The 24,911-nt window shown below is 41.4% G+C and overlaps 1 protein-coding gene across 1 annotated transcript in view; it reads right to left on the bottom strand.

Annotated features, from left to right (window-relative positions):
- Window positions 1–24,911, bottom strand: part of LOC139643158 (ankyrin-3-like) — a 78,642-nt gene that overhangs the window by 35,268 nt on the left and 18,463 nt on the right. The window contains 14 exon segments of the mRNA XM_071518330.1: window positions 3,709–3,815; window positions 3,817–3,934; window positions 5,837–5,943; window positions 8,403–8,505; window positions 13,048–13,171; window positions 18,719–18,778; window positions 19,496–19,568; window positions 19,960–20,055; window positions 20,363–20,461; window positions 20,708–20,806; window positions 21,073–21,171; window positions 21,764–21,961; window positions 22,831–22,929; window positions 23,790–23,888. Of these exon segments, the coding sequence (XP_071374431.1) occupies window positions 3,709–3,815; window positions 3,817–3,934; window positions 5,837–5,943; window positions 8,403–8,505; window positions 13,048–13,171; window positions 18,719–18,778; window positions 19,496–19,568; window positions 19,960–20,055; window positions 20,363–20,461; window positions 20,708–20,806; window positions 21,073–21,171; window positions 21,764–21,961; window positions 22,831–22,929; window positions 23,790–23,888 (1,481 nt within the window).

Here is a 24,911-nt window from a genome sequence, read left to right on the forward strand (position 1 = left end):
TCAGATGTTGACATGACTCTTTTTTTTTTTTTTACAGTCTATGGACTAGACAAAGAGCAGATAGGGTCATTCTCTCTGAATACGAGAAGAGGATTGTGGGAATTGTGGGAAAATTTGTAGCTAAGGTATAAAGATTAATAAATAGTTAAATTTTCACTGCTTTCATTTGCACTGCTCACTAAAAAACACATAATTTGTGAAAAATTATTTTCTTAAGTGCTGTAAACAATGATGATGTTTGAAAGCTTACAGGCACTGACAGCTTACAATTTGCATCTTGATTCACAGTGTATAATGTCGAGCATTCATTCTCAATTCAATTCAAGCGAACCTTACTAGAGCAATGATCTTTGAATATTTGAATTTTCAAGACAATCCACTTCTTGAATCGACTGACAAAGTGAATTGACCCCAGACCTGCAATGGAGTTCCAGTGGGGCTGAATTAATACAAAATCAACTCTGCAGTACAAATGAGCAGGGGAATAGTACATAGCTCCTGTATGAATGCATGCTAGAGATTAACAACCAGTGGCTACCATTTACACTTCATGCATGTTTTTCAGATAATAAGCCAATGAGAATGAGTGTCTGTTTGTTAATCCTACAAATAAAATAAAATACCAATACAACAACACAGGAGTTGGCTGAAATGCCAAGAAACTGAGCCCGGCATTGGTCTCAAAATATCCATATATGAATGAACAGTGGTTTTGCTGATGACAGTGCTGTTTCATAATGATAGCTCTAACCATGCTGTGGTTCAATGGGACATTCAGAATGCATGGCATAGCTTAACATGACAGATGCAACGGAATCAGGAGTGGGAGGAGAAAGCTGCACAGCCCTTATTTAAACAAGGCATGATAGCAACACAAGAGAGAGCAATGAACTTACTCTATCCTAACTAATGACCAGAATATAATAGAATAAAACAGAACAGAATCCACACTGTACAGGTACCAGAGGAACTATATTCACTGATCATCCCCTTGGGAAATCCTCTAAGAAAGAGATTCAAGAAGTGGTTACCTTTCCGAGACAATTCAAATTTCACAATTTACAAATCCCTGAAACTGTGATTCCATAATGAAAAGATAAAGTCGTCTGACTACTGTGAGTGCCTATCATGTCAACAAAGGAGAAATTTTGTTGTGCAAAATCCCAAAACATTCTATCTCAGTCTGTGTGAAATTAGCCAATGTTTAATGAATCTGACTCTTGATCACTCCAAAAATATCAAGATTATGAGGTGAGAAGATTTCTTATTATTATGAACTTCTGAATTCAGGACAAACCACACACAAAACCACAGGAATACTGATATCACATATATAACTATAACTAAACTATACATAACTAGACCTACTGTGGGGCCGTGTTTCCCCTAGCAATCACGACAAAGCAACTCTGCCTAAAGGAACTTCAGTCCTGGATTAAAGAATTTCACTTGAATTTATCTCAATATAGAGTGTTAGTGTCACATGGTCTAAATACCTGGGGGAAACACTGCTCCCGGTTAATATAACAATATACTGTAGATTGTACTAGAGAATGGGCAGCAACATGTCACCCTTAGTACAACCTGGCCAAACTCTATCTACCAGTGGCTCTGGCCGTAACTAAACATATATACATACTGTGGGATGATGTACAACTCATCTAAAAGGTGAGGTAAAGGAACGGTGGTTATGGGAAGCAGGATGATGCTTGGCTTGAGGAGGAAGAGGCTCATGCCCAACAAGCGCAGTCCAGTCCAAACAGCCAATCAAAACCTTTCCTTTCAGTGGCATCAGAAGCCAACTGAAAGCTTCTGAAACCAAACATAAAATAGTCTCTAAATTAAAATGGCTGGGAATCAGAATGGATTTGAAGCCACACCGTGTAGTTTTAGGAAGAAATTTTAAAAAGTCTCAAATGTCAAGAATCCAAATGCAAACCTCTAGAACACAAAGACGCATATTCCTGACTTAATGTTGGTTGTCTTCCCTTCAAAATGTTCTAAGCATGTGTGAATGATCATTCTACAATCATTCTTTTCTTCCCAAAACTACATGGCAATCATGTATCAAATATCCTAACAAATCAAAATCAACAGAGATGGATAAAATAATCATATTTATTAGCATGAATCAGCCTCGGTCATGTCTTTTCCTATGGGGCGTAGGAAGGAGAAGAGGAGGGGGATGCTATGTTTTGTTCCTACCCAACGAATCTAGTTCCTCTGGGTCCCAGCTGTAGCACTGGACTAACCAGGCTCTCGCCTTCGCTAAGGGCTGGCAGCTTTCTGGGGAGATGTAGTTTACTGTGTCCGCACAATAATGAAACACACACACACACACCCATACACACACACACGCATACACACACGCGCAAAATCAGAAAGAGTGCACACTATCTAGTTGTTATTTTCATATCAGTATTCATAAGATGCCTATTTCTCTATTTCAGTACTCGTGATCCACTCCTTTTATAACCGCTTCTACTTTTTATAAACACATCACACTTTCTAGATACATGTAAAATGTACACAATTAAATACCTAATCAGTTAGTGATGTTGCCTAACACACTGCCAAGGGGAAACACTGCCAGACAACTTGCTATTTGGGACTGGAGCATTAGTATCACACTAATCTTGTGAAGCCACACATCCGGCTCAAACGATGGAGTTCCGGAGAAATTCTCATCATAAAACGTGGAATAACGAGACTTTGAGTTTGAAATAGGACTCTGGCACAAGCCCTCGGAAATAGCACTTCTGGTTTGTTTTTCTGCCAAAGTCTGCATCGTTAACTTTGGGGAAATTAAATGTGCGAGAAAAAAAGGGTGAAACTTTTGAATCAAGATGGTTGGGCAGAAGTGTTCTCATTACACCAGACTGAGTCGATGAAGCATTTACAGCTTCTCAGCTTGAAGATTCTCTTGAAAAACAGAGATGTAATACGTGTCTACCAACAGGCCATAGTAAAAAAAAAAACCTGATTTATCAAACTTACAGCCGGTAATGCACTACATTTGACAGACAGAGGAATTTGTTTCCATAGCTATATATCAAACTCACTGATAACAAAACCACAAGTACTGGATAAAATAGAAACAAAGTCATGACCAAGCAGAGTCTTTCTCTCTGTCATTTCATGAGTAATATATTGTTATTGTAGCGATCTAACTATGAGGAACGCAACTGTCCACATCAGGGATTAATCAAGGCAATAGTTTTCATTTTGAAGCCAGAACAGGCCACAGCCCATGCCGGTATCAGGTCAATTTTGTTTCGCTAGCTAACTAACTGTCGCAACTTCCCTCTTGTTCCTACAGCAGTAAACAAGTGAGCACTAGTGCCATGCTCTGCCCTAGTAAATTTTGACTGGTTTGAATGATGATGAGAGCCCACAGCGTTGCCCTTTTCTAGCCAACTACTGCGTTTAAATTTCTCCAGACCTCCATCGTTTGAGCCAGAGTGTGGCTACAGGAAGTTAGTATCACACTGCTGAATCACTGCAACACACCCACACACACACACATGTATGCACACATGTACAAACACACACTCACACTTACAAATAGAAACGCAGATGGTTGGAAATGGGGATGGCGAGAAGCAGAGGGAAGGGGATGTCAAGTCACCAAACAAAAGCGCACACAAATAAACAAGTAAATAAATAGCAAACAAATGGTGTGGTCAAAAAAAATATAAAAGGCCTTACCCAAGAAACTGGGCTCCCGCTGGACCGACCTCGACCAGTCGGCTGGCCAGACCCTCCCCTTCAACCATTGGAGGAGGCGATGCCAGTTTGTGCCTCTTGACCAATCGGGCAGGTGATCCTGGTGGGCGCTGTGCACTTTCTGGGCGGGATGATGATGCGCATTCCGTTGTGACGACTCCCTCTCATGGAGCCGCCCCTGGCGTCCACCATGAAACTGACCAGGAACCTGAGAGAGAGGGAGAGAGAGAAAGAGAGAGAGAGAGAGACAGACACAGATACACAAAGAGAGAGAGAGAGAGAGAGGGAGAGGGAGAGAGAAGAGAGAGAGAAAGGCAGACAAAGGGTAGAGGGAAATACATAGAGAGACAGGAGAGAGAGAGATAGACAGTGAAGGAGAGAGTGAGAGAGTGAAGGGAGGTAAAGAGTTAGAGAAACAGAAATGGAAGGGTAGAGGAGAAAGGGAGTGAGAGAAAGAGTGAGACACAGGGAAGAGAAAGGGAGGGGAAAAGGATATAGAAAGGGAATGGAATGAGAAGTGAAACATATCAGTTTAACAGGAGCACTGACGGAGAGAGAGGGTCTTTAGTTGAGGTGAGGTCGCTTCCCATGCTGTGATCTTCAAAACACACGAAATAGGTGTGAGAAAGAGAGATAAAGAAAGAAGGAAGGAAAGAAAATGCAAGGAGTTTTCTATGTTGGCTGTGACTCTGCTCTTTTAAGTGTGTGTTAACAGTTATAAAACAACAATCAATCCACACTTTGGAATGTGCATACCACATGAAAAAAGTTTGTTCCATTCACTTTCACTTTAGCCAATTCAGCAAATTTTTGTCAAAATGAATATACTGAAAACTCTATTTGGCATGGGAAGGCTGCTATATTCAGCCTGGTGAGTAAACTGACAATGAATGCTCCATCAGTAGGAAATGAACTGCAGTTTCTTTTTATATTTTGTATGGATTGAATGTGAATTAGACACAGCCATGGTGCCAACATAGAAGCCTCCCAAGTAACCTGTGTGCTGTCCATATTAGATACTTCTGTGTGTAATTGGTTTTAACTCCAAGAGGGAAATCTCACAATTCACACATACACACGCACACCATGCAGTTTGAACAAGATGGCATGTTAGTCTGTCCCACTGTGTAGCTGTTGAGCAAATAGATAAATGTAATTTTTTCCTTTTAAAAGGAGTAAGTCTAGAGCAAATGCAGAATCACAGACTGAAAAAGCACTGTGAATTTTTTGAAGGAAAAGTTGCCTGAGAAGCATGAAATATAAAAAATATTTTAAAAAAGCCAGTTCTGGGGCGAGTCCACAAGCCCAAAATCCAAACCAATCTGTATCAAGTCTGTAACAACATAGTTCATGGGTGAGGAGAGCAAACACAGATGCCATGAGTGAACACAGAAGAGAGGGTGTGATGTCACAGGAAACAGGAAGTAAGAAACAGGAAGTAGTGGTGGTGGTGGTGGTGGTAGTGGTAACAATGGCAACCAATCACAGTCATCACCTGCTGTCGTACTGCGGGAGCGGAGAGGAAAAACTGCAGGACGGACAACAAAGCAACGCAGGAGGGAAAAAATCAACAACATAGCTTTGACATTGCAACAACCTTTGAGACGATGATTACTGACTAGTCCTGTAAATTACAGCTCCCTCATTTCCCAGCCTTGCAGGATTAGTAGTTTCTGTGTGGTTTATATTTTGTTACCGTGTCATTATACAGTAATTATGGAATGAGAGCGGTGTAATTTTTGCTTACAGATTATTGTTACAGTTGGAGAAGAACAGACTACAAGAGAACGTGAAGGAAATCAAAGAAACCCTGGGAGGTAAGAGACATTTTCTCGAAGGGAAAGAAAATGAGGAAAGAGAGAGCAAGGAAGAGAGAAAGAGAGAAAACGTAACAGGTAGATGGCAACAAAGACAAGCACTCATTCTATCCCTCCTTTTTTTCTCCTTCCTCCCGTTCGGTCCCTCCCTCCATCCTGTCCCAGAGCGTATACGTGAGACGAGCAGGGCTGACATTATCCAGAGGGGTCTGACACACTCATTTCTCTCTCATCCCACTCAGCCCTCGCCTTCCCTCCTTTCCCCATCCATTAAGCCCTTCATCCCTCCTTACCCGGAGTGTATAGGTGAGGAGACAAGGTTGACATTATCCAGTGTGTCTGCAGCCCAGCTGTACCGCCTCAGAGAGTCGTTGTCAAAGTCCTTAGCTACTGCCAGATGCTGCGGGAGAGAAAACAAGGTCATCACACTGCATGTGTGTGTGCGTGAATTGTTTCTGTGCGTACAAAAGAGACAGAAGAAATGAAAAGTGTGTTTGTGTTCTGAATGTGTGTGAAATAAAATCCTTCACAGTCAAGATATCATATAACAGTAAACACCAAACACTGCATGAACATAGTCTTGCATTGTCATGCACTTTGATAACAAAAAAATGGAAAAGACTGAATACAACACAGCCAGTGCTGGTGAAGGCTAAGCTTGACCATCTAGGTAACATAACATCAGTGTCCTGTAGAAAGCTTGTTATCTCCAGAAGTCAACCTTTCAGAAACTGACAAGGAAAACTTCAAAAAACAACTTTACAGTTACAAAGGCAAAACTGGAGATGTTAAGTTTCAGCAGGACACCAGCAATAGAAACATAAATAAATAAATAAAAAATACTTGATGACATTCAGCAGATAAGTGAGGAAAGTACACCAGGCAGTTTGGCAGAGAACATCAGTATAAATGAAACCTACATCAGATGCCAACAGAGGAAAGCTTAACATCTGCCTGCATCGTAATCATACAGAGTGGATAAATACAATCACTGTGAATCAGCCTGGCTATCACCCACTGCACCATATGATCATACTGACTTCACAAACTGTCTGGTGCTTTGTCTGTCAGAGAATCATATACAGTGTATCATGTACTAACTGAAATAGATGCATTATTGCCACAGAAGAGAACACAGGGGAAGAGTTTCATTCCAAAAATGAAATAGCTACTATTTTGAGAAAAAAAAAAGATGATAGTGTGGTAGGCTATAATAAGCAACAAAAGTATGAAAAATGGCTCATCAAATTTTCTCATTGGCTCAACACGTTCCCCATGTACCATGGCCTATGGTTATCAATCACCAATAGCATTGTATAATCACACGGAATGGATATATAGATGCAGTAATATCTATCAATCCATTATAACAATACATAGAAAATGATAAACATATACATGCACTGATATAGGAGTATATATTGTGCATGGTACCATGACATAACTGAACTGAAAAGAGTATCATCTATAACCCTATCGTATAATAACAAACGCTGAATGACACATACAGTATACACATGCACTGACAGAGGTAGTGCATGATATAAAATAACTCTTACAACTACCTTATTGTGGTGCTCTACAATGAAGGACTTTTCCTTACAGAGCAGCTGGAGCAGCATGAGAGAAGAGACAAGCTGTCAAGTGCCAGCTGTTACTCAATCCACAGCAACAAATAGAGAATTTAGCAATTACAGTTTTTAGTAGTCATCATGTCAATGCCACAAACTTTCAAAATACTGGGCATCTCACCATGGTGACGTTATGGAGGGCACTGTTACATATTTGCAGCCAGAAAAAATGGCATCCATAGTAGAACATGTCAAAACTCTTTCTATCAATGGTTCTTGCTTAGCCCACAGCTAGCAGAAAGACACAACAACACTTTGACCAGATTTAAGGCACAGGTATGCTGTCCCACAGTTTTAAAACTGGGATACAAACATATTAATTTCTCAGAGGCTTTCTGGGTCCAAATTAATTTACAGTACAGTTATTAATCCTGGGTTTATCTAGGTCAAAATCTTGTAAACAAGTATCTCAGTCCAGGTACCAAATGATAAGTTTTTACTGACTCATGAGAACACTTTCTACACTTTTAGGTGGGGGAAACACCAGAGGTAGACCAGTGACCCATTTTGGATGCCAACCCATAGTTTACAAAACTAGACTACATATAAGCCAGTACCTAAGTGAGAAACTCTGGGAAACCCTTCATTTTGACTCACTGTTTTTGGTTCACTTGCCAAAACTGTTCTGTTGTAATTTTTCGACTCTGATCCACAAAGTTCTTGCATTCAGAGGTTTTTATATGGATTTGACTGAGGCCACAGTTCTAAGTCCACTGAAGGCAGGACATGGTGGGGTGATCATGCCTCATGGAATGAAGCTCTAACCTGAACCCTACAACCTTTACCTTAAGTGCCATCTTGCTGCATTTTTAAAGTAAGTGGGCCATCACAGAAATCCCTCTTAGATAGCAGCACTAATCACTAATCTCATTTCCTTTTTCAGTAAAATGTAACAGGATTGGTTGTCTTTCAACACCAACTCAGGTGTAAGAGGATTGGTTAATCTCCTGGCTTTTGGCACAGCACTGAGCACAGCTTGGCATATTTGGAGACAGTACGGTGTCTCTCATGAAGTTAAAGACCTGGGGATTACTAAGAGAGACAGAGAGAGACAAACAAAGAGACAGCCAGAGACAGAGAGAGAGAGAGAGAGAGAGAGAGAGCGAGAGTTATAGAGAGAGACAGAAGGACAGAGAGAGACAGAGAGAGAGACACAGTACATGCATGACACAAACATCACAATCCACACACACATATCCACACCTACAGCTCGAGTTAGTGTACCTACCATCTCCTTATTGGGCGCCAGCATCTCCTCTATCATCATGCTGTCCCGTGTGAACGAGCTCCGGTTCAGCGTGTTCGACCTATCGGAACTGAAGGAACGCAGGCTTGGTGTGGGTGGGTGTGGTTGGCGTAGCAGTCACGGGTTACCATGACAACAGTCGTCACAACAATGGAGGAAGGGAGAGGAGGGGGTGAGGGGTATGGGGGGGGGAGCATGAGGTGAACAGAAAAACACAAACAAACAAATAAACACATTAAATGCATGCAGCTTCCAGGGGCCTGATTTTATCCCGCCAATGACAACAACAACCGCAAGGCTAGAACCTTCTCGGAGTGGGAATTCAAACCCAAAACGATGCAGAAAGAAATGTTTGATGTCTAAAGAAAGCTGTCACTAATCTCTATACTTTGCTACGCCCTATATAGTAGTAGCCTCATACAGTGCTTTTACAATCATTTGTCAGAGGCAACATGTACTATATAGATAGCCTTTGTAGAAAATCCTCACCACAATGCATGTATCCTGCAATGATATGTTAGTACTGCAGGGTTTTCTGAACAACAACAACTGGGTGGTGGAGCAACGGTGCAGCAAACATGTAGTGGGAAAAAAAAGTAGGATCTCCGCTAGACCTGTTTCCTCCTGTCCGTCTTTTAGGCATATGATTCTGCGAGTTGCATGTGTGTATGTTTTGTTTTACATGCTTTTAATGTTTGCTTGTATGTTGTTTGAAACTTTGTATTGCTGCTATCTTGGCCAGGGCTCCCTCGAAAAAGAGATCTTGTAATCTCAATGGGACTCACCTGGTTAAATAAAGGTTTAATAAAAAATTTAAAAAAAATCACTGTATTTTCTATACCTGTTCTGATAATTAACAACCTTTTGAGCTAGTTTGGTCTCAGCAACTGGGCTATCCACACTGTGCCAGAGTACAGCACAGCACAGACCAGGAGTAGCCTTAAAGCCTGAGGGAAGCAGAGTAGCTTATGGAGGAACAGTAGATTACTGTATGGTGGACAATGGCAATAGTACTGGGACAGAAAGCTGATATTGCTCTTACTGTTGACAGTGTTTTAACATGGTTTATCGAGACTAACATAGACCAAACCCAGAAAACTAACAGACTGTAATCTTGCCTTATACTCTTATATACTCTTACACTGTTTTTTGTTTACTGTCCCAGTACATTTGTTACTGACGGTATGCAGAAAAGAAGTGGTTTGTGTCTTGAGATGGGTACACAGGCGTTGAGAGAGAAAGAGAATTAAGACATTTTATGAGGCAAATAAAGAGCATTCCTGAGCAATGATATGTGATGAATGCTTGCCTGCAACGCCTCAACCACTATTACAACAGTTCTATTTGTACTACACAAGTTAACCAATGCTGAACCAATTAGTCTGTACTCAGGGAAACTGCTTTGTAGCACAACATGGCAAAAGCACAACATGCTAATGTGTTTTAAACTCTTGGCCACAGGCTGAAATATTCTAATGTTGAAATGACAAGACCAGTGCAGACAAGACCAATGCAGACCAGTGAAAGAACTTGACCTTGGTTCATGCCTTGCTTGTGGTGATCCTGCACGTGTGTGTGTGTGTGTGTGTGTGTGTGTGTGTGTGTGTGTGTGTGTGCAATGTTTGTCTATATTTATAACTCCTAGCACTCCTCCTGGAATGTGGTGTATGGAATGAGAGTAAGGATATCTGAAACTCTCTGAATACAAGTCCCTTTATAATGCGTCTATCAGATTACAAATTCAGGGTTTTGTTTCAAAACAGGACATCCACCATTTGAAAACAACTGACACGTAATCTGACAAGATAATTGATAACACAAAATTAAAATAATTTATGATTCTGTGAAAAGGATAATAGGTGAGTTAAGTTTGTTGCTGAGAAAACACTTTTACAGATTTCGTCCTCTATATTTTAGAGACATTGACTGATGAACTTTTTGATGTTCTTTTTGTTTTTATATGAAATGTGTCTACCTTTCTCAACAGTAACAGTGCTTGACATGAAGTGAGATTTCTCTGCACTGCCCATCTAAGAAATTATATGACTAAATTGACGAAGACAATAGGGATGTATTAGTTCAGGGCCCTGGAAGCTTGATGAAGTAACACTTCGCACAGAAACCAAAAAGGATGCATAGCTCCACTGGTCAAATCCACAAAGACCCAGGCATAAATAATAACCACAGTCCAAATACAAAAGCAAACACAACGGGCTATAGTCCACAGGCACAGAACCCAGTGCTGTTTTCAACTGAAAATAAGAATCTGACATAAAGACACGCAAGAAACCACAGTACAAACCACAATGTCTGATGTTAACATAAAACAGAGTGTAAAAAAACACATAAAAACTCCAAAACTCATTCAGCACACTTGTTTGGAACTCAAAATCGTTACGTTAGTAGACAAATGAATTCAAACGAATGAATAATGCATTACAGTGAATCACAAAGTCTTAATAATGATAGCGGCTGGGGTCTGGGGTGTAGGAGGGGAAGGGGGGTGGGGTGGGGTGGGGTGGGGTGGGGTGAGGGGTCGGGGGATAAGGAGGCCCCTTCATGCCTTCAGCCTTACCTGACTTTGGGACTAACAGTAAGAACGGACATGAGAAGAGAATAAAAGATCATGAAAAACAGAGGAGTGGATAGAGAGATGCAGAGAGGAGAGAAGCCATAGCAGAGATGCAGGTTGGTAGAATGATGCCAGTTGTTGCTGACTGACTGACTGACTGCCTGTCTCACTGACCACCTGTCGCCCTGCCTGGCTTTCTGACTGAAACATGGAGCGTAACTCTTTCTGGTATGCAATCAAAAGTGTAAGTATTGGAATGGTGAGCCTAGTCTTTTCTGATGTCGATTTGTCATATAGTTTTCTAAAACAAAAAATGCATATTGTAAACTCCTAATTACTTTGGTGGCCTCCCTAAAATCAGACTAACTCATACATACACATCCCTATACATACACTCTGATATGACAATTGGGCCTTCAATGAATTACTATTGGGTGCATCCATTTTGTGATGTTCAAAACATGAAGATATTATAGTTGAAAACATTTAATACTGACATAGTAGAAAAGTTCAATAAGACCATGGACCTCGAAAGAGAGAGAGAGAGAGAGAGAGAGAGAGAGATGACTGCTAAGTGTCAGACAGTAACATAACAGGGGTTGGGGACTACTCACTTTTAATTCAGGCGATTGAAATAGAAAACTGAAACTACAACTCACTAACAGTAGCCCATTCATTCTTAAAAATCCTCAGACTGGATATTAAAATCTTTTTTATTGTAAAAGGATTTTAAATTTAAAATTTTGAAGCTAATCCACTTCCTAAATTGATTGAAATGGAAGTGAATTGCACCCATGCCTGCACAGAACCAGTAATTTATTGATCCAGGCTTAGGTTGAAAACACACACACACATGCACACACACACACACACACACACACACACACACACACACACACACTCCCCACCCCACTCAAACAGCATGTATTTATCTAACCCAAGGCTCAAGGCCATGGAATCGAACATGGTTCTAATTTCCTGTGGCTCAGTGTCCATGTGTGTCACTGCTCAGATATTCAATAACCCCTCCCTCTTCAGTGTGTTGGACGAGTGTCAATATTTTTTGTCTGTATGTTAAACTGAACAGAAGTTCAACGGGTAAAGGGGCGCCCTATGACCTCCTAATGGCCAAGGGGATATGTATGTGTGTATGTGTGTGTGTGAGAGAGAGAAAGAGAGTGAGAGAGAGAGAGAGAGAGAGAGAGAGAGAGAGAGAGAGAGAGGAAGTGTGGCGGAAGAGACTAGATGGGAGTCAAAACAATGCTTGTCCCCACTGCTATCATGCTAATTCTGAATAATATGTGAATACATATAATTTCACATATTATAATGTTAGTTTAGTATTTGTACTTTGTCCCAAACTACTTCTCCCAACCCGAGAAGCAAGAGACAAAACATGCATCTGCTCCTCTGACAATGACAATTACATTATCCAGAAATTCCTGCCTTTCTTGAAGCTTTGATAAAGACTTTTTTTAGGTGCTGCATGTAGCATTTTTAAACATCGATATATTATTCTCAAATGAACTGTAATACCTTGGTATGATTACAGAAAACATGATGGACACGATTGGTAGCCTCTTTCGTATGCCGATAGCTATATTGCTAATGCTAGTGTTTCTCAAAAAGACCATATTTCCCATAAAGCCTGTTGCTTCTTCAGTCAAAGGTTTCCTCTATTGCTTTATTGAAGAGGATCAACATGTTGGAAGTGATTTTTCCATCGGCCTTTCACTCCTTCCATCATCTGCCATTGCAAGAAACTCTTAAAGTTTTAACTCTGTTTGCACTGGAGGAACAGCGGCCATCTTCCTTTTTTGCACTGTAAAGCAATATCCCTTTGTGCCATAAAGCAATCCAGCAGATTTCATGGGAAGTCCGATCCGGTGGCACACAATGTAAAATGCAGTATATATACTAATGTCTCAAAATCAATGTGGTAATGATTTAATGATGTTAAAATGCTACACGTAGCACCTTTAACAAACCTAGAAGTATTCATGATAGAAGGGACAGTGTGTGTTATGGATGGAAGTGTACCGCAGTATGTCTTACCTCTGTGACCGTGCACCAATGCTGAAGCCCATGTAGCCCTCCTGAGGGAGCGAGTCGTCCCCCAGCTCCCGCAGGTCCTGGGGGGCCAGGTATTTGTCTGTGTCCCCCGTCATTGCATCGTCACCTGGTGGTTCACAACACACAGAGCAGCAGGAAGGTTAGAGACAGGACGCACATACCAGTCTCTCCATCTCTCTACCTGTCTCTGTTGTCTCTCTCTCTCTCTCTCTCTCTCTCTCATTCTCACTTAGCAGTTAGCGACAACAGTAGCCTAGAGGTTAGACAAGCAGGTTTGTGACTGAAAATTTGCCAGTTCAAATCTCTGGAGCGGTTGGGAAATCAGCTGTGCAGCTGTTCAGTGTCTAACACTCGAAGACTGCGACTGTACTGGAAAGCTGAAAAAGAGCAGGAGGGTTGGGGATTAGACTTATGGTCTCTCACTTTTTGTGTCTCTGTCTTTCTGTCATCTTTCTCTCTTTCATTCTTTTATCCTCACCTGGCAGTTTACAACATATGCACAGGAAGAAGAGTTTGACTTGCTGTAGGACACACACAGTCTCTGTCTCTTTCTACCTATCACTCTCTCTGCCCTGGAGTTTTGCAATACATACAGTAGTGGAAAAATTAGAGATCTTTTTTTCTGTCTTTCTTACTTCCTTTCTGTCTCTCTTTCTTGCTCTGCTCCTCCTGGAATCCTCACCTGTCCAGACACAATAGCAGGGCTGGAGATAACTGAAGTCTCACTGTTTAACCCTGAGGCTCTGGGCTCTGTGTATTCCTATGTGACAGCTGTCTACAGTCAGGAATTATCTGATGATCAGAGATGACCCATACACACAGTTTAACCCTCTGTCTACTCTTTTCTTTCCCCATCACTCTGTTTCTCACTGCTCCGTGTGATTCTCATTTGTTTATGTTGTCTGTCTGTTTCTAACTATCAATAGACATTTTTCATTTGTTCTCTCATTTCCTCATTTGCTCTCTGACAGAAAAGGTTAATCAAACTCTGTCACTCTTTCATTCCATCCATCTCACTCTCTCTCTCTCATCCCAGACTGGCTCTTTTAGACAGATCAATACAGCCTGAGCCCAGAGGCTCTTTTCCAGTTCCACTTTGGTCCAACACAGTCACACACACACACACGCACACACACACACACACACACACACACACACACAAAAGTCTTGCTGTGTCACGAAAAGCTTTTTGTCTCATTCCCTCACAGATGACAAAACAAGTGCTAAGTGACAAAGTTTGGAAACAAAACACATAGTACTGCTGTCAGATGAAAACTGTTTATGTCAGATTAGTTTAATTAAAAAAACACAAAAAACATTAATTTAACAGCCTCATATTAAGAATAAAGCTAATGTAGTTTTGAGTGTCACTGGCCATAGCTTCTTGAAACTAGTCAACATGTAAAGGACCATTAAGTTTCCATTCAAGCAAAATAAAACGTTCCATGCAACAGCAGTAATATATCAACTCAACATCATCTTAGCAAACACAAACCAATCAAGTAATTCATTCAAGCAAAAAAAGAAGTGGTTAAAGAACTCCGACATACGTTACAGGCCTAGCAGGAAAACAGTTAGTCGCATGTTATTCCCTCAGAGGTAGATCCTAGCCTACTGATGAACCGGCGACCGCAGAGTTGAAAGAAAGAGGGAGGAGAGGAGGGGTTAAAAAGGGAGAGGAGAACAAGTGCATGCAGGCGGAGAGACGAAGAGAGAGGAGAGAAAGAAAAAAAAATGCATTCCTGCAACCACAAAGCAGCAGAGACCCCCCCTCCTAGTACCACCCCTCTACCACCCTTGTCCCCTCATCCCCTGCTGCTAGCACCCCTCCCCCCACCTCTCTCCCTCACACACACACACACACACATTTTACAGACCCCATCTGGCGACATTCCAAACCATGAGTTTCCATTCAAGCCAAAAGCTCTCGCTCTCCCTCCTCACTTCAGTTCAGCTTAAACCAAAGCGATCCCTACTGAGCGAGCCAAAACTCACCTCCTGTTTTAAAACACTTCATCCAGCCTGCAGGATCTCGGCATTAACTGTGTAACCAACTTTCCTCGGCTCGTAACGGCTCTCGCTCTCTCTTGCATACACTTTGTCTCTCTCATACACTTTCACTGTCTCACTCTCTCTCTCCCTCCCTTTCTCTCCCTCTCTCTCTCTCTCATGCACTTTTACTCTCTCCCCCCCCCTCGCATATACTCTCTCTCTCTCTCTCTCTCTCTCGCATACACTGTCTCTCTCTCTCTTTCACAGCCCAATGCTCGCACAAACAGATCAGCTTTCTCCCGCCTACCCTCCCTGCTCTAAGATTATCCGCCGTGTGTATGTGTGTGTGTGTATGTGCATGTGTGTGTATGTGTGTGTCAGAAGGGACACCTAGTGCTAACTGTGGGACAGGAATAGTAAGTGGGTGTGCAACTAAGCTGTCTCACATCTAACTCTACCCCTGCACCGTATATCTGTATTGAGGCCTATATCCTCTCTGCTCTCCTCTGCTCTGCCTGTCTAACTGCTTGTGTATCTGTCTATCTGCTTACCTGTATAATTCATTTTCCTGTCAATTTGCTCATACTTGTCTTTATTTTGTTTACCTATCTGTCTGATTGTCTCTGAGTCTGACTACTTACACATTTAACTGCATCCCTGCCTGTCTGTCTACTTACGTTCCTTACTCCACCACCGTCTGTCTGCTTATGCCTTTACCTTTCTCTATCAATCTTAATCTATTGCAGAAATCCACCACTCTGTACCTATCCCACATTAGTACTGCAGGCTTTTCCAAACAACTTTGATTGGTGGCAGCGCAACAGTATCTGTCTGCCTTCTTCCACACTTCTACTTGTATCTGTCAGCGCCTGCTGTGGTCCATCTGTCTGTATTAGTGTGAACTCTTCCTGATAAAACCAATCCACAGGATCTGATGTAACAATTCTCCATGCTATAAACTAGGGTGAGTGCCCAGATACAGTAGAAACTGGGCATGGAAGCAAGAGCAGTGGGAGTTGGGTGTTTGTGTCATCAGGGTTATCAAGTGTGCACATCCCATTACATAAGTTTTGTTTAATTAGTGATCCAATAAACACAAAACCAACAAAATAACTGGTCTCATATCAAATTCCCAAATTCCCAATTCTTTGTACAATAGTTGCATTGAGCAAATGAGACAAGAGAGTAGTTTCAAATTAACATGTTACACTCTTCTTCTACTAGCTAAATAGGAAGTACTATATTTAGACTATGAGGTGCCAACACCAAAAACAGGCATGAAGGGCCAAAGGTTAAAATGTACAATGGCTCGTGGGCCATGGGCTACAAGAACTGGACATTGGCTAGTTAGAAATGGATCAATTATTGGAAAGTAGACCTCTAGCATTTTAAAACATCAAGACGGCATGTCCTGTTACTGCCTTGTAAAAAGTTATATCATGATTCAAATGTTACACCAATGCAGACCAAATATTGAGTAACTTTACAAGCCTGGAAAAACTCTTTGGAAACCAAGACAGTTTGTAAAAGACTGCATTGGGTTTGTGGGCAGTCCTGATTTAGATCATGACTGTGTGTGTTATTGGAGATGTTAATCATTACTGTTGCTCAGCTGGTATGTGAGTTTGTGTGTGTGTGTGTGTGTGTGTGTGTGTGTGTGTGTGTGTGTGTGTGTGTGTGTGCGTGTGTGCGTGTGCGTGTGTGTGTGTGTGTGTGTCTAGAGTTACACTTACAATTTTAGAGCAGAAATTAAAGATGCTGACTCCACTAAATCCCTACAACAACAGCAACAACAAAAACAACAACAACACACACACACAGACACACACACACATAGAGTTTAGTTCCGTCAGTTTGGTTGTATCACTTCAAACTGGTTAATGGAGTTAGTTGAAGTCAAATCACTCTTTTTAGGACTTACAGGAGTAGCTGATGCAGATATTTCCAACATCCATCTCTGTTTAAACACAAACACAGCCACAAGGTAAACACCTTCAACCATTTAATGTTTATTTTTGCAGTCTGTGTTAATTCGTTTGGCATGGTAATATTCTGAATATTTTGTTTAATCATGCATAAAGGGATATATTTGTGATTGGGATATGATGATAAATGTAAAACACTTTTCCCTGAATATTACCTTAACTTACTTACTACTTACAACCCTCTGTGCAAACCCATTGGTTATGCATTGTTTCCATTACCTCCCCTCCTTCTGTTTTCATTTTTCCCTTTCACTCCATCTTTACTCTCTCCTCTTCCTCCCTCCATTCTGTTTCTCCTATCTTCATTCACTCTTTCTCCCCATCTGCTGTAAGTCTGTTTCTATAGAAAGACACTCACTGAGAAATTACCAACATTACAACATTAGGCATTACTCATGGGACAGACCCACACGTTGTTAATATTCTACAGAAGCTTCATATTGTGTCATCTGTTGTTGCAGCTGAAACTGTCACTGACTAGAATATATTGAATCACCCTGGCACCAAGCCACAGCATCACAATCTAATGTAATCAATGCACACACATACTACGGTACCATGGGGAAGTTTTCTCAACTCTTGAAATATTTAAAATATTGAAAGATTTTTGCAGGCTACTGACTTGTAACTACAAAAAACTGGCAGCTACAGACAGCAAGGGACATGTGACTACATACAAATAAACGCCTCCTATTCTTTACCATCAACACAGACTGTGTTTAGCAAACACCGGGGGGCACAAGCCAAGTCAAACTTAAATAAAACAAACCACTGATAGGAAAATCTGGATACATCAATCTTTCCCTCTCTCTCTCTCTCTCTCTCTCTCTCTCATTAAGCATATTCTGTGAAAAGATCAAGTTCAGCCAAATGCTTCTGAGCCGCTCTAGAGACCAGGAGAAAAGAGATACACAAAGTAAACATGCGCACACACGCACGCAGACACACACATACACACACACTACAGCAGCTGACGCCATGTTTGCTTTGGCCCAACATGTGTGAAACTACAATAGCAGCGTCACTGACAAGCCCCTCAAGACAAAGGATCAAGTGTGTGTGCAGTCTCCTCCAGAGAGTGAAAAGAAATCTGTTACACACTCCACAACGCCATATGCAGACAGTTGGCATGGCAACCAGGAGAAAGGCATATTCCACGCATTTCAATGCATGAAAATACCGGAGGCTTTACAACAACGACAGCGTGAGAGAGTCGGAGAGGGGAAGCAGCAGGGGAAAGAACTTAAGTACTGTGCATATGTACAATGTATTCTACATGCACAAGTATTTGCTCTTACACTTGAGAAAAACAAATTAGAAAAAGATTTGCATGCAAAACACAAGCCATTTCAAAGCCAGCCAATCAGAACCTCATAGAAAACCTACAAGCAAATATCACTAGTTTTACTTGAATAGAATAATTTTTGGAGAACTTTTACTTTTATTAGAATACAATTCCACCAGGGTGTTTCTTATTGCTTTCGCTTAAGTAAAAGATATGTGAATTCTTTACACCACTGGAAGTGGGTTTATTTGAAAAAAAAAGAAAGAAAGAAAGAAAAAAAAGAATTAAGTGATAGGAAAGATAATGAATGGAACACTGACAAACAGAGCAATGATGAAAGGAGTGAGAGAAAGAAGTGATGATTGAAAGAAAAAATGATGATGAAAAATACCTTCTTCCACATCAGATAAATAGTCCTCTGTGAGCATTTCGGGGACATTGGCTCTACGGACTGTGTGATGAGGATGGAAGAAAGGGTTAGAGATAAAGGAAACAAAAACTGTGGAAAAACATATCCATGAAGAAATCATAATCAAAGAAAGTACTGAAAATAAAAGAAGGGTTTGATTTCAAAATGCTATATATCTATTAAAAATAATCATTACTTTAAGGTTATCATTGCATACTTCTACTGAAAAAATGTTAGCATTTTGTTAACCAAGGACTTAAGTTACCTATCCTTGGTTGGACAGTAATGTTTTAATTTTGCAATGTCAATAATTTTGTAAGAGGAGGTGTCACTCTTTTCAAATGGCAGAATGAAACTGTTCAATCATATTCATGATCATAACTGAGTCAAGTCAAATCAAGTTAAAAGATAAAAAAAAAAAATAATGCTGGGTTTTCCAACTAAATCATTCAGGACAACAACAAAACAACCAAGTTTCTTGACCAACAATGGGGAAGTTTGGCAACCAAGGGAGCAGCACTGAGACCTGAATTCAGTGGACACACTGTATCTTACAGGACACAGGTCCCATGACAACCTATGAGTTGTTACCATCTGCCAAACGTGAACCAACCTGGTATTTTATAGACTTTGGTTCTATCTAGGATTTTGCGACTGAGGTCATGCAGTATGGGGAGAACTGTTTTGACTGATTGATATTAACAATATTGATTTGCAAATCAATAAGCTGCAGTGTAAAGCTGTGAATGCAATCCTTACCTTCATCATCAGACATGTCCAGCACTTCGTTCATGGTCTCTGGAACGTTCATCTTGTGCTTCTCTGTCACAGTCTGTCAAAAAGAGATGGGCTCTTAATCAAATAATGATGTTAGCTTACAGTTGGGATGTACCCACCTCCAGTCTCCTATAGCCCAATTTTCTGTGGTTGCTACTACCAAGCAGTCAATTATTTGTTCAGGCTGGATGTGACCCTTGTTGATTGATTGACTCTTGTTGATTGATTGTTTTGTATCAGTATCATAAAAAGGGACAATGTTTTGGCGTACTGTACAGTCAGCCATACAGAGAGGGGGCTCTTGGATAACTAAGAGCAAACACATACACACACGGCTATTTACATCCAGACAACCAGGCACAACATGGATGTGCGCACACACACATACACGTTCACATACACTCTCGGTTACAAACTGCCACACTATCACACACACACACACTCACTTGAGTGGTCAGAGTCTCCTCGGTGACCACCTTGAGTGTGTCAACTACAGAGATGTAGCCGAGCCTCCTGGCAATGGACAGGGCGCTGTTCCCGTTCTGGACAAAAGAAACAATACTGTTAGGTGACTAATCTGTTTGAAACAATATCAGGAAAACAAAATTATAATCTAGCTAAGGTTCAACATGAGGGTTATTCAAGGACTATTTGATTTGATTGGATAATTTAAGGATTTATTTAAAAGCATTTTGGATTCATTTGGTAGCGTGCAGTAACAGGACAGTTGGAGGAGAGCGCGTCCATGAGCAACAAAGGTCATGAGCCAGATGACCCATGAGTCTGTGTGTGTGTGTGTGTGTGTGTGTGTGTGTGTGTGTGTGTGTGTGTGTGTACGTGTGTACTAACAGCAGTGAGTTCATTGGGTGATGCTCCATGTTGTAGCAGCAAGTTGATGATGTGTGTGTGTCCCTGCTGGGCAGCCTGATGGAGAGGGGTGTAACCATTCTGTAGAGGAGAGAGAGAGAGAGAGAGAGAGAGAGAGAGAGAGAGAGAGAGAGAGAGAGAGAGAGAGAGAGAGAGAGAGAGAGGTCAGAACACACTCACATAGCAAATGAAACTACACATCCATAAGTGTAGTGAACAAATACACATATAGATACACAATATGCTTACACTACACATTTTAACACACATATCAACACACACACACCCACACACACACACACACACACACACACACACAGTGGCTACCTTGGTCTTGCTGTTGACCTTAGCCTGGTTTTTCAGCAGGAAGTTGACCATCTTCACGTTGCCATAGTGACAGGCCACATGGAGAGGAGTGTAACCCATCTGATGACAGAGAGAATCAGTTTCAAAAAGCGATTATCAAAGAGATGATAGTCAAATGATTTGGTATAGTGTTGTCTCTTCTTTGTCTGTTCTTGGTCAACTGTGTGACATGAATGTAAGAGTGTATTGTAAAACAATCAATAAGACAAAAAGATAATCAGGAGAGAATATCTTTGACACCTGCCTGAGATGATGTTACTGTTGCTCAGTCAAAGAAAGTATACTAAATTGACACTTGAGACTAGTAGAGAGACTAAAAGTATTACCTTCGTCTCTGGATCTACAGTAGCTCCCTGGTTGACCAGGACCTCAGCGACGTTGACTTTATCCTCCTGGGCAGCCAGGTGGAGTGGAGTCAGACCAGACTGAGGAGACAGACAGACAGACAGACAGAGTGAGTGAGACAGACAAACACACAGATAGATAGAAAGAGACAAAGGGGTAGTGAGGTACTGAATGTATGCTATAATCCAGAGGGACAGAAATAAAATTGATAAGGGTTAGAGGGAAGGGAAAGATTCCAGGTCTGTGCATTGTACTGATTAATCCCAAGGGAATCTTAAGTGACACTCACACTCACACACATGCTTTCCTCATGTATCGTAGCCTATGTTAATAGCAGTGTCTCTTGCTAGTAGTAGTATTTCTATATCCACACACACATTCCATATTTATATCCCCATGTTGCTATACTAGTCTATCACAGCACTGGCACGATATCTGCCCCTGTCACCTTCCTATATATACACACACACACACTCCTGCATACCCACCCACCCATTCACACACACAGATATCCTACACCAGTGCCCTCCTGTGACACACATTCACACACACACCCATTCACACATTATGGCCCATGTTAACAGTTGGCCACAATGACTATTTCCACATTGCCCGCCTGTGACACATACACACATGTATGCATGCACTCATATACACACACACATCTTCTACCTTATTGCCCATGTTAATAGTAGCGTCTCTGGCCAGCAGCAGTGTGACGATGTCCACGTTGCCCTCCTGTGCTGCGAGGTGCAGCGGGGTGATTCCCTGGCGCGTTACGGTGTTGGTGGAGGCACCGTACTCCAGCAGTGTGGTGGCGATCTCCATCTGATTCTTCTTAGCTGCGATGTGGACTGGTGTGTAACCATTCTGGGCACAGAGGAGACAGAGAAGTCTGTTTCTTTGTTTGCTTCTTTTTCTTTCTACCACCATCATCCTCTCACAAACAGCTACTTGGAAACAGAATTCATTTGGAGAGAATAAAATGCTTAGGACAATTTATTGAAATTCCACAGCGGATACAAAATAGCACTAGTTTGTGAATTCATAATATTGTCATATGTTACATGCATTTTCAACCAATATGGTGCATTCTGATGCTGTTGAATCCTGTTGAATATAATGGCTCAGTAGAGAGGGGACTAGTTGACACATTATTGTCACTAGTTTGCTAATAAAAAAAACAAAACTGTCAGTGGATATTCTCTTTTTCTACATTTTGCTGCTGTTCTTGGTGAGAAAGATTTGTCTTCATAAAAGTTGCAACATTGAGGTGTGTAGAACTATTTTAAGCACCCAGAGATTCAGTTAATAATTTTATCTCCGAGATCTAAAGTTTGTTGCTAAGCAATATTAGCTAAAACTCTTTTGCTGGCTGGAATTGTGTTTGTTGTCTGCTAACATTGGCTTATTGAACATTCAGGAAGTGGCGGAAATTATCAGAGCCTGGCTGATTTCACTGGCAACTCTTTCTGAATAGGTGCTGTTAGGGTGGAAGGGGCATCCAACCAGCCAATCACAATGCATCACATGTGTGCGTGATTGCTTGTCATTGACAGCGAAGGCTGCAACTAGGTCAGCCAGCTTTCACCCAGAAAGAAAGAGAGCGAGAGAGAGAGAGAGAGAGAGAGAGAGAGAGAGACCTTCTTGTGCAGTGCATTTGGAGCGTTCGATTTAACCTCCCAGAACGCCCTTACTTTGATACTTTAGGTACATTTAAACCCCCACGGGACACTTACCTTTGCAGCAGCATGCGGTGAAGCTCCCTGGTTGAGTAAGAGTAGCGCCACCTTCTGGTTATCGTAGTGTGCTGCCACATGCAGTGGAGTTAGTCCACTCTGGACATCACACACACACACACACACACACACACACACAGACAGACAGACAAACACAAGCCTTGTTAGTTGGTGATACATGAGCAGAGGTGACAGACAGTGCTGTGAGAGCTTTGACTGTAGCTCCAATACAAACACAGTGATCCTGTCTGATAATATTGTGCATGTGTGAGTTAGGTTTGCATGTATGAGGGGCATAGGTGTGTGTATGTGCATGTGTTAATATGTGCAATACAATGTAAGCCAACTGCAAGATCAAGGTTGTGCATCAAGTTTATTGAGCAAAGAATGCATGTGATTGTAACTGACCATAAACCTGACAATAGGCCTCATTTCCCCATGTGGGGATATTTGATCTGAATCAAACTGATCTCAACTGAACTGTAATGAACTGAATTGCACCACATTGCATTTGTACTCCTCTCTGCTGCAGGCTATATTGCCTTGTGTCAGAGCCTAAAAATCCTACAAAATGAGTCTTTCACAGGGGAAGAGAAGATATTCCCGTGGCTGCTACGACTGATGTAACAGTTGAGTGACTATAAAAACATAAGCTGAGGAAAGAGGTGATTCATACATGATTGTGGGTTGATAGCTCGCTGGATAATTAATTCCATATGTAGTATAGAGACATAGCAGAAAACGGTCAAATTTATTCTGCACTGTTAATATGAAGGGAACTTTGTAGTACATGTCCCTCTCTCTTTCACACTCTCTTTCTCTGCCTCTCAGGAACTATCTTTCTCAAGTACGCATAAATGCTTGTACGCGCGCACATACACAAACACTGACATCAGATAGTTGCACTGTGCTACTGTATATTTTCCAGAATGTGTGTGTATGTGTGTGTGTTGCCTTACCTTCCCTGCAGCGTCTGGTGGGGCGTTCTTCTGCAGCAGCAGGTTGGCAACCTCGATCTTCCCATATTTTGCTGCTACATGCAGGGGAGTGAAGCCCTTCTGGAAAGACACACAACAGCAGAAAACAATATAATACCAAATATAAGATAAAATACTACTACTAATACTACAATGACTATTAAAAACACTGCTACTGATACTACTACTACCAACACTACTATAGTACTACTACTAACAGCCAGTTAGTCAGTGAATTAGTTACTAATTACTACGTAATGACACACTTCAAGTGCTCGTTATTTTCCTCACTCCTGTCCTCATTTACATCTTACATACGGCTGCTCCACAAAATCATGTGCGTTTAATCACAAACCATTGAATCATTTGAAGGGCTTAGTCATTACAACATAGGAAAATGATTACTTTGCACTCAAAGAATGATGAAACACAAAGGGGGTCGGGGGGTTCTGGTGTGTTTCACCAGATTCTTCTGTTATGAGGCAACACAGATCAGTGACCATGGTTCGAAACCAACTCTGCCCAGACAGATCCAGCCTTGTGTTTGTGTATGTGTGTGCACTGTATGTGCGTGTCTGTGTGTGCACGCATGACCACATACTTAAGTTGTAGAACTCTATGACTCAGTCCTTACAATAACACCACAACTTGCCATTAAAGCAGAGAGATGACTAATAATTATGTGGCTTGACAGAATCCAGAGTGGCTTCCTGGGTTCAGGTCCCTGAATCGTTATGTATCCATGACCGCACTATGGATGGATGAAAGGTTAATGATGTATGATCATGTATTTCTCATTAGCTGAATAGATCTGATACAGATTATGTCAAGGTTGCAATGGCAAGGATGCAATGGCTGCAATGTATACATTGCAGCCATTTAACAGCACAGCGGTGCAAGCAATGACACAAACCATCATGTTGCAGATCTGTTCAAACTTGCTTGCATCCAGCCCCCTGAAATGTTAAGATTATTAGCCACATCTGTGCTTCATCCTCCTTTTAAAGGGGCATTAATGATCTGTGACCTTCATCCACCTCTATCGTGACCAGTAGGATTGTAACAACTTATCTCCTGCTAGACAAGTCTCTGGCACAGCACCCC

Source organism: Centroberyx affinis, unplaced genomic scaffold (genome assembly GCF_046629955.1).
Source record: "Centroberyx affinis isolate AG114_WGS23_722 - 3 ecotype Tasmania unplaced genomic scaffold, CSIRO-AGI_Caff_v1 ptg000565l_1, whole genome shotgun sequence".
Lineage (NCBI taxonomy): Eukaryota > Metazoa > Chordata > Actinopteri > Beryciformes > Berycidae > Centroberyx > Centroberyx affinis.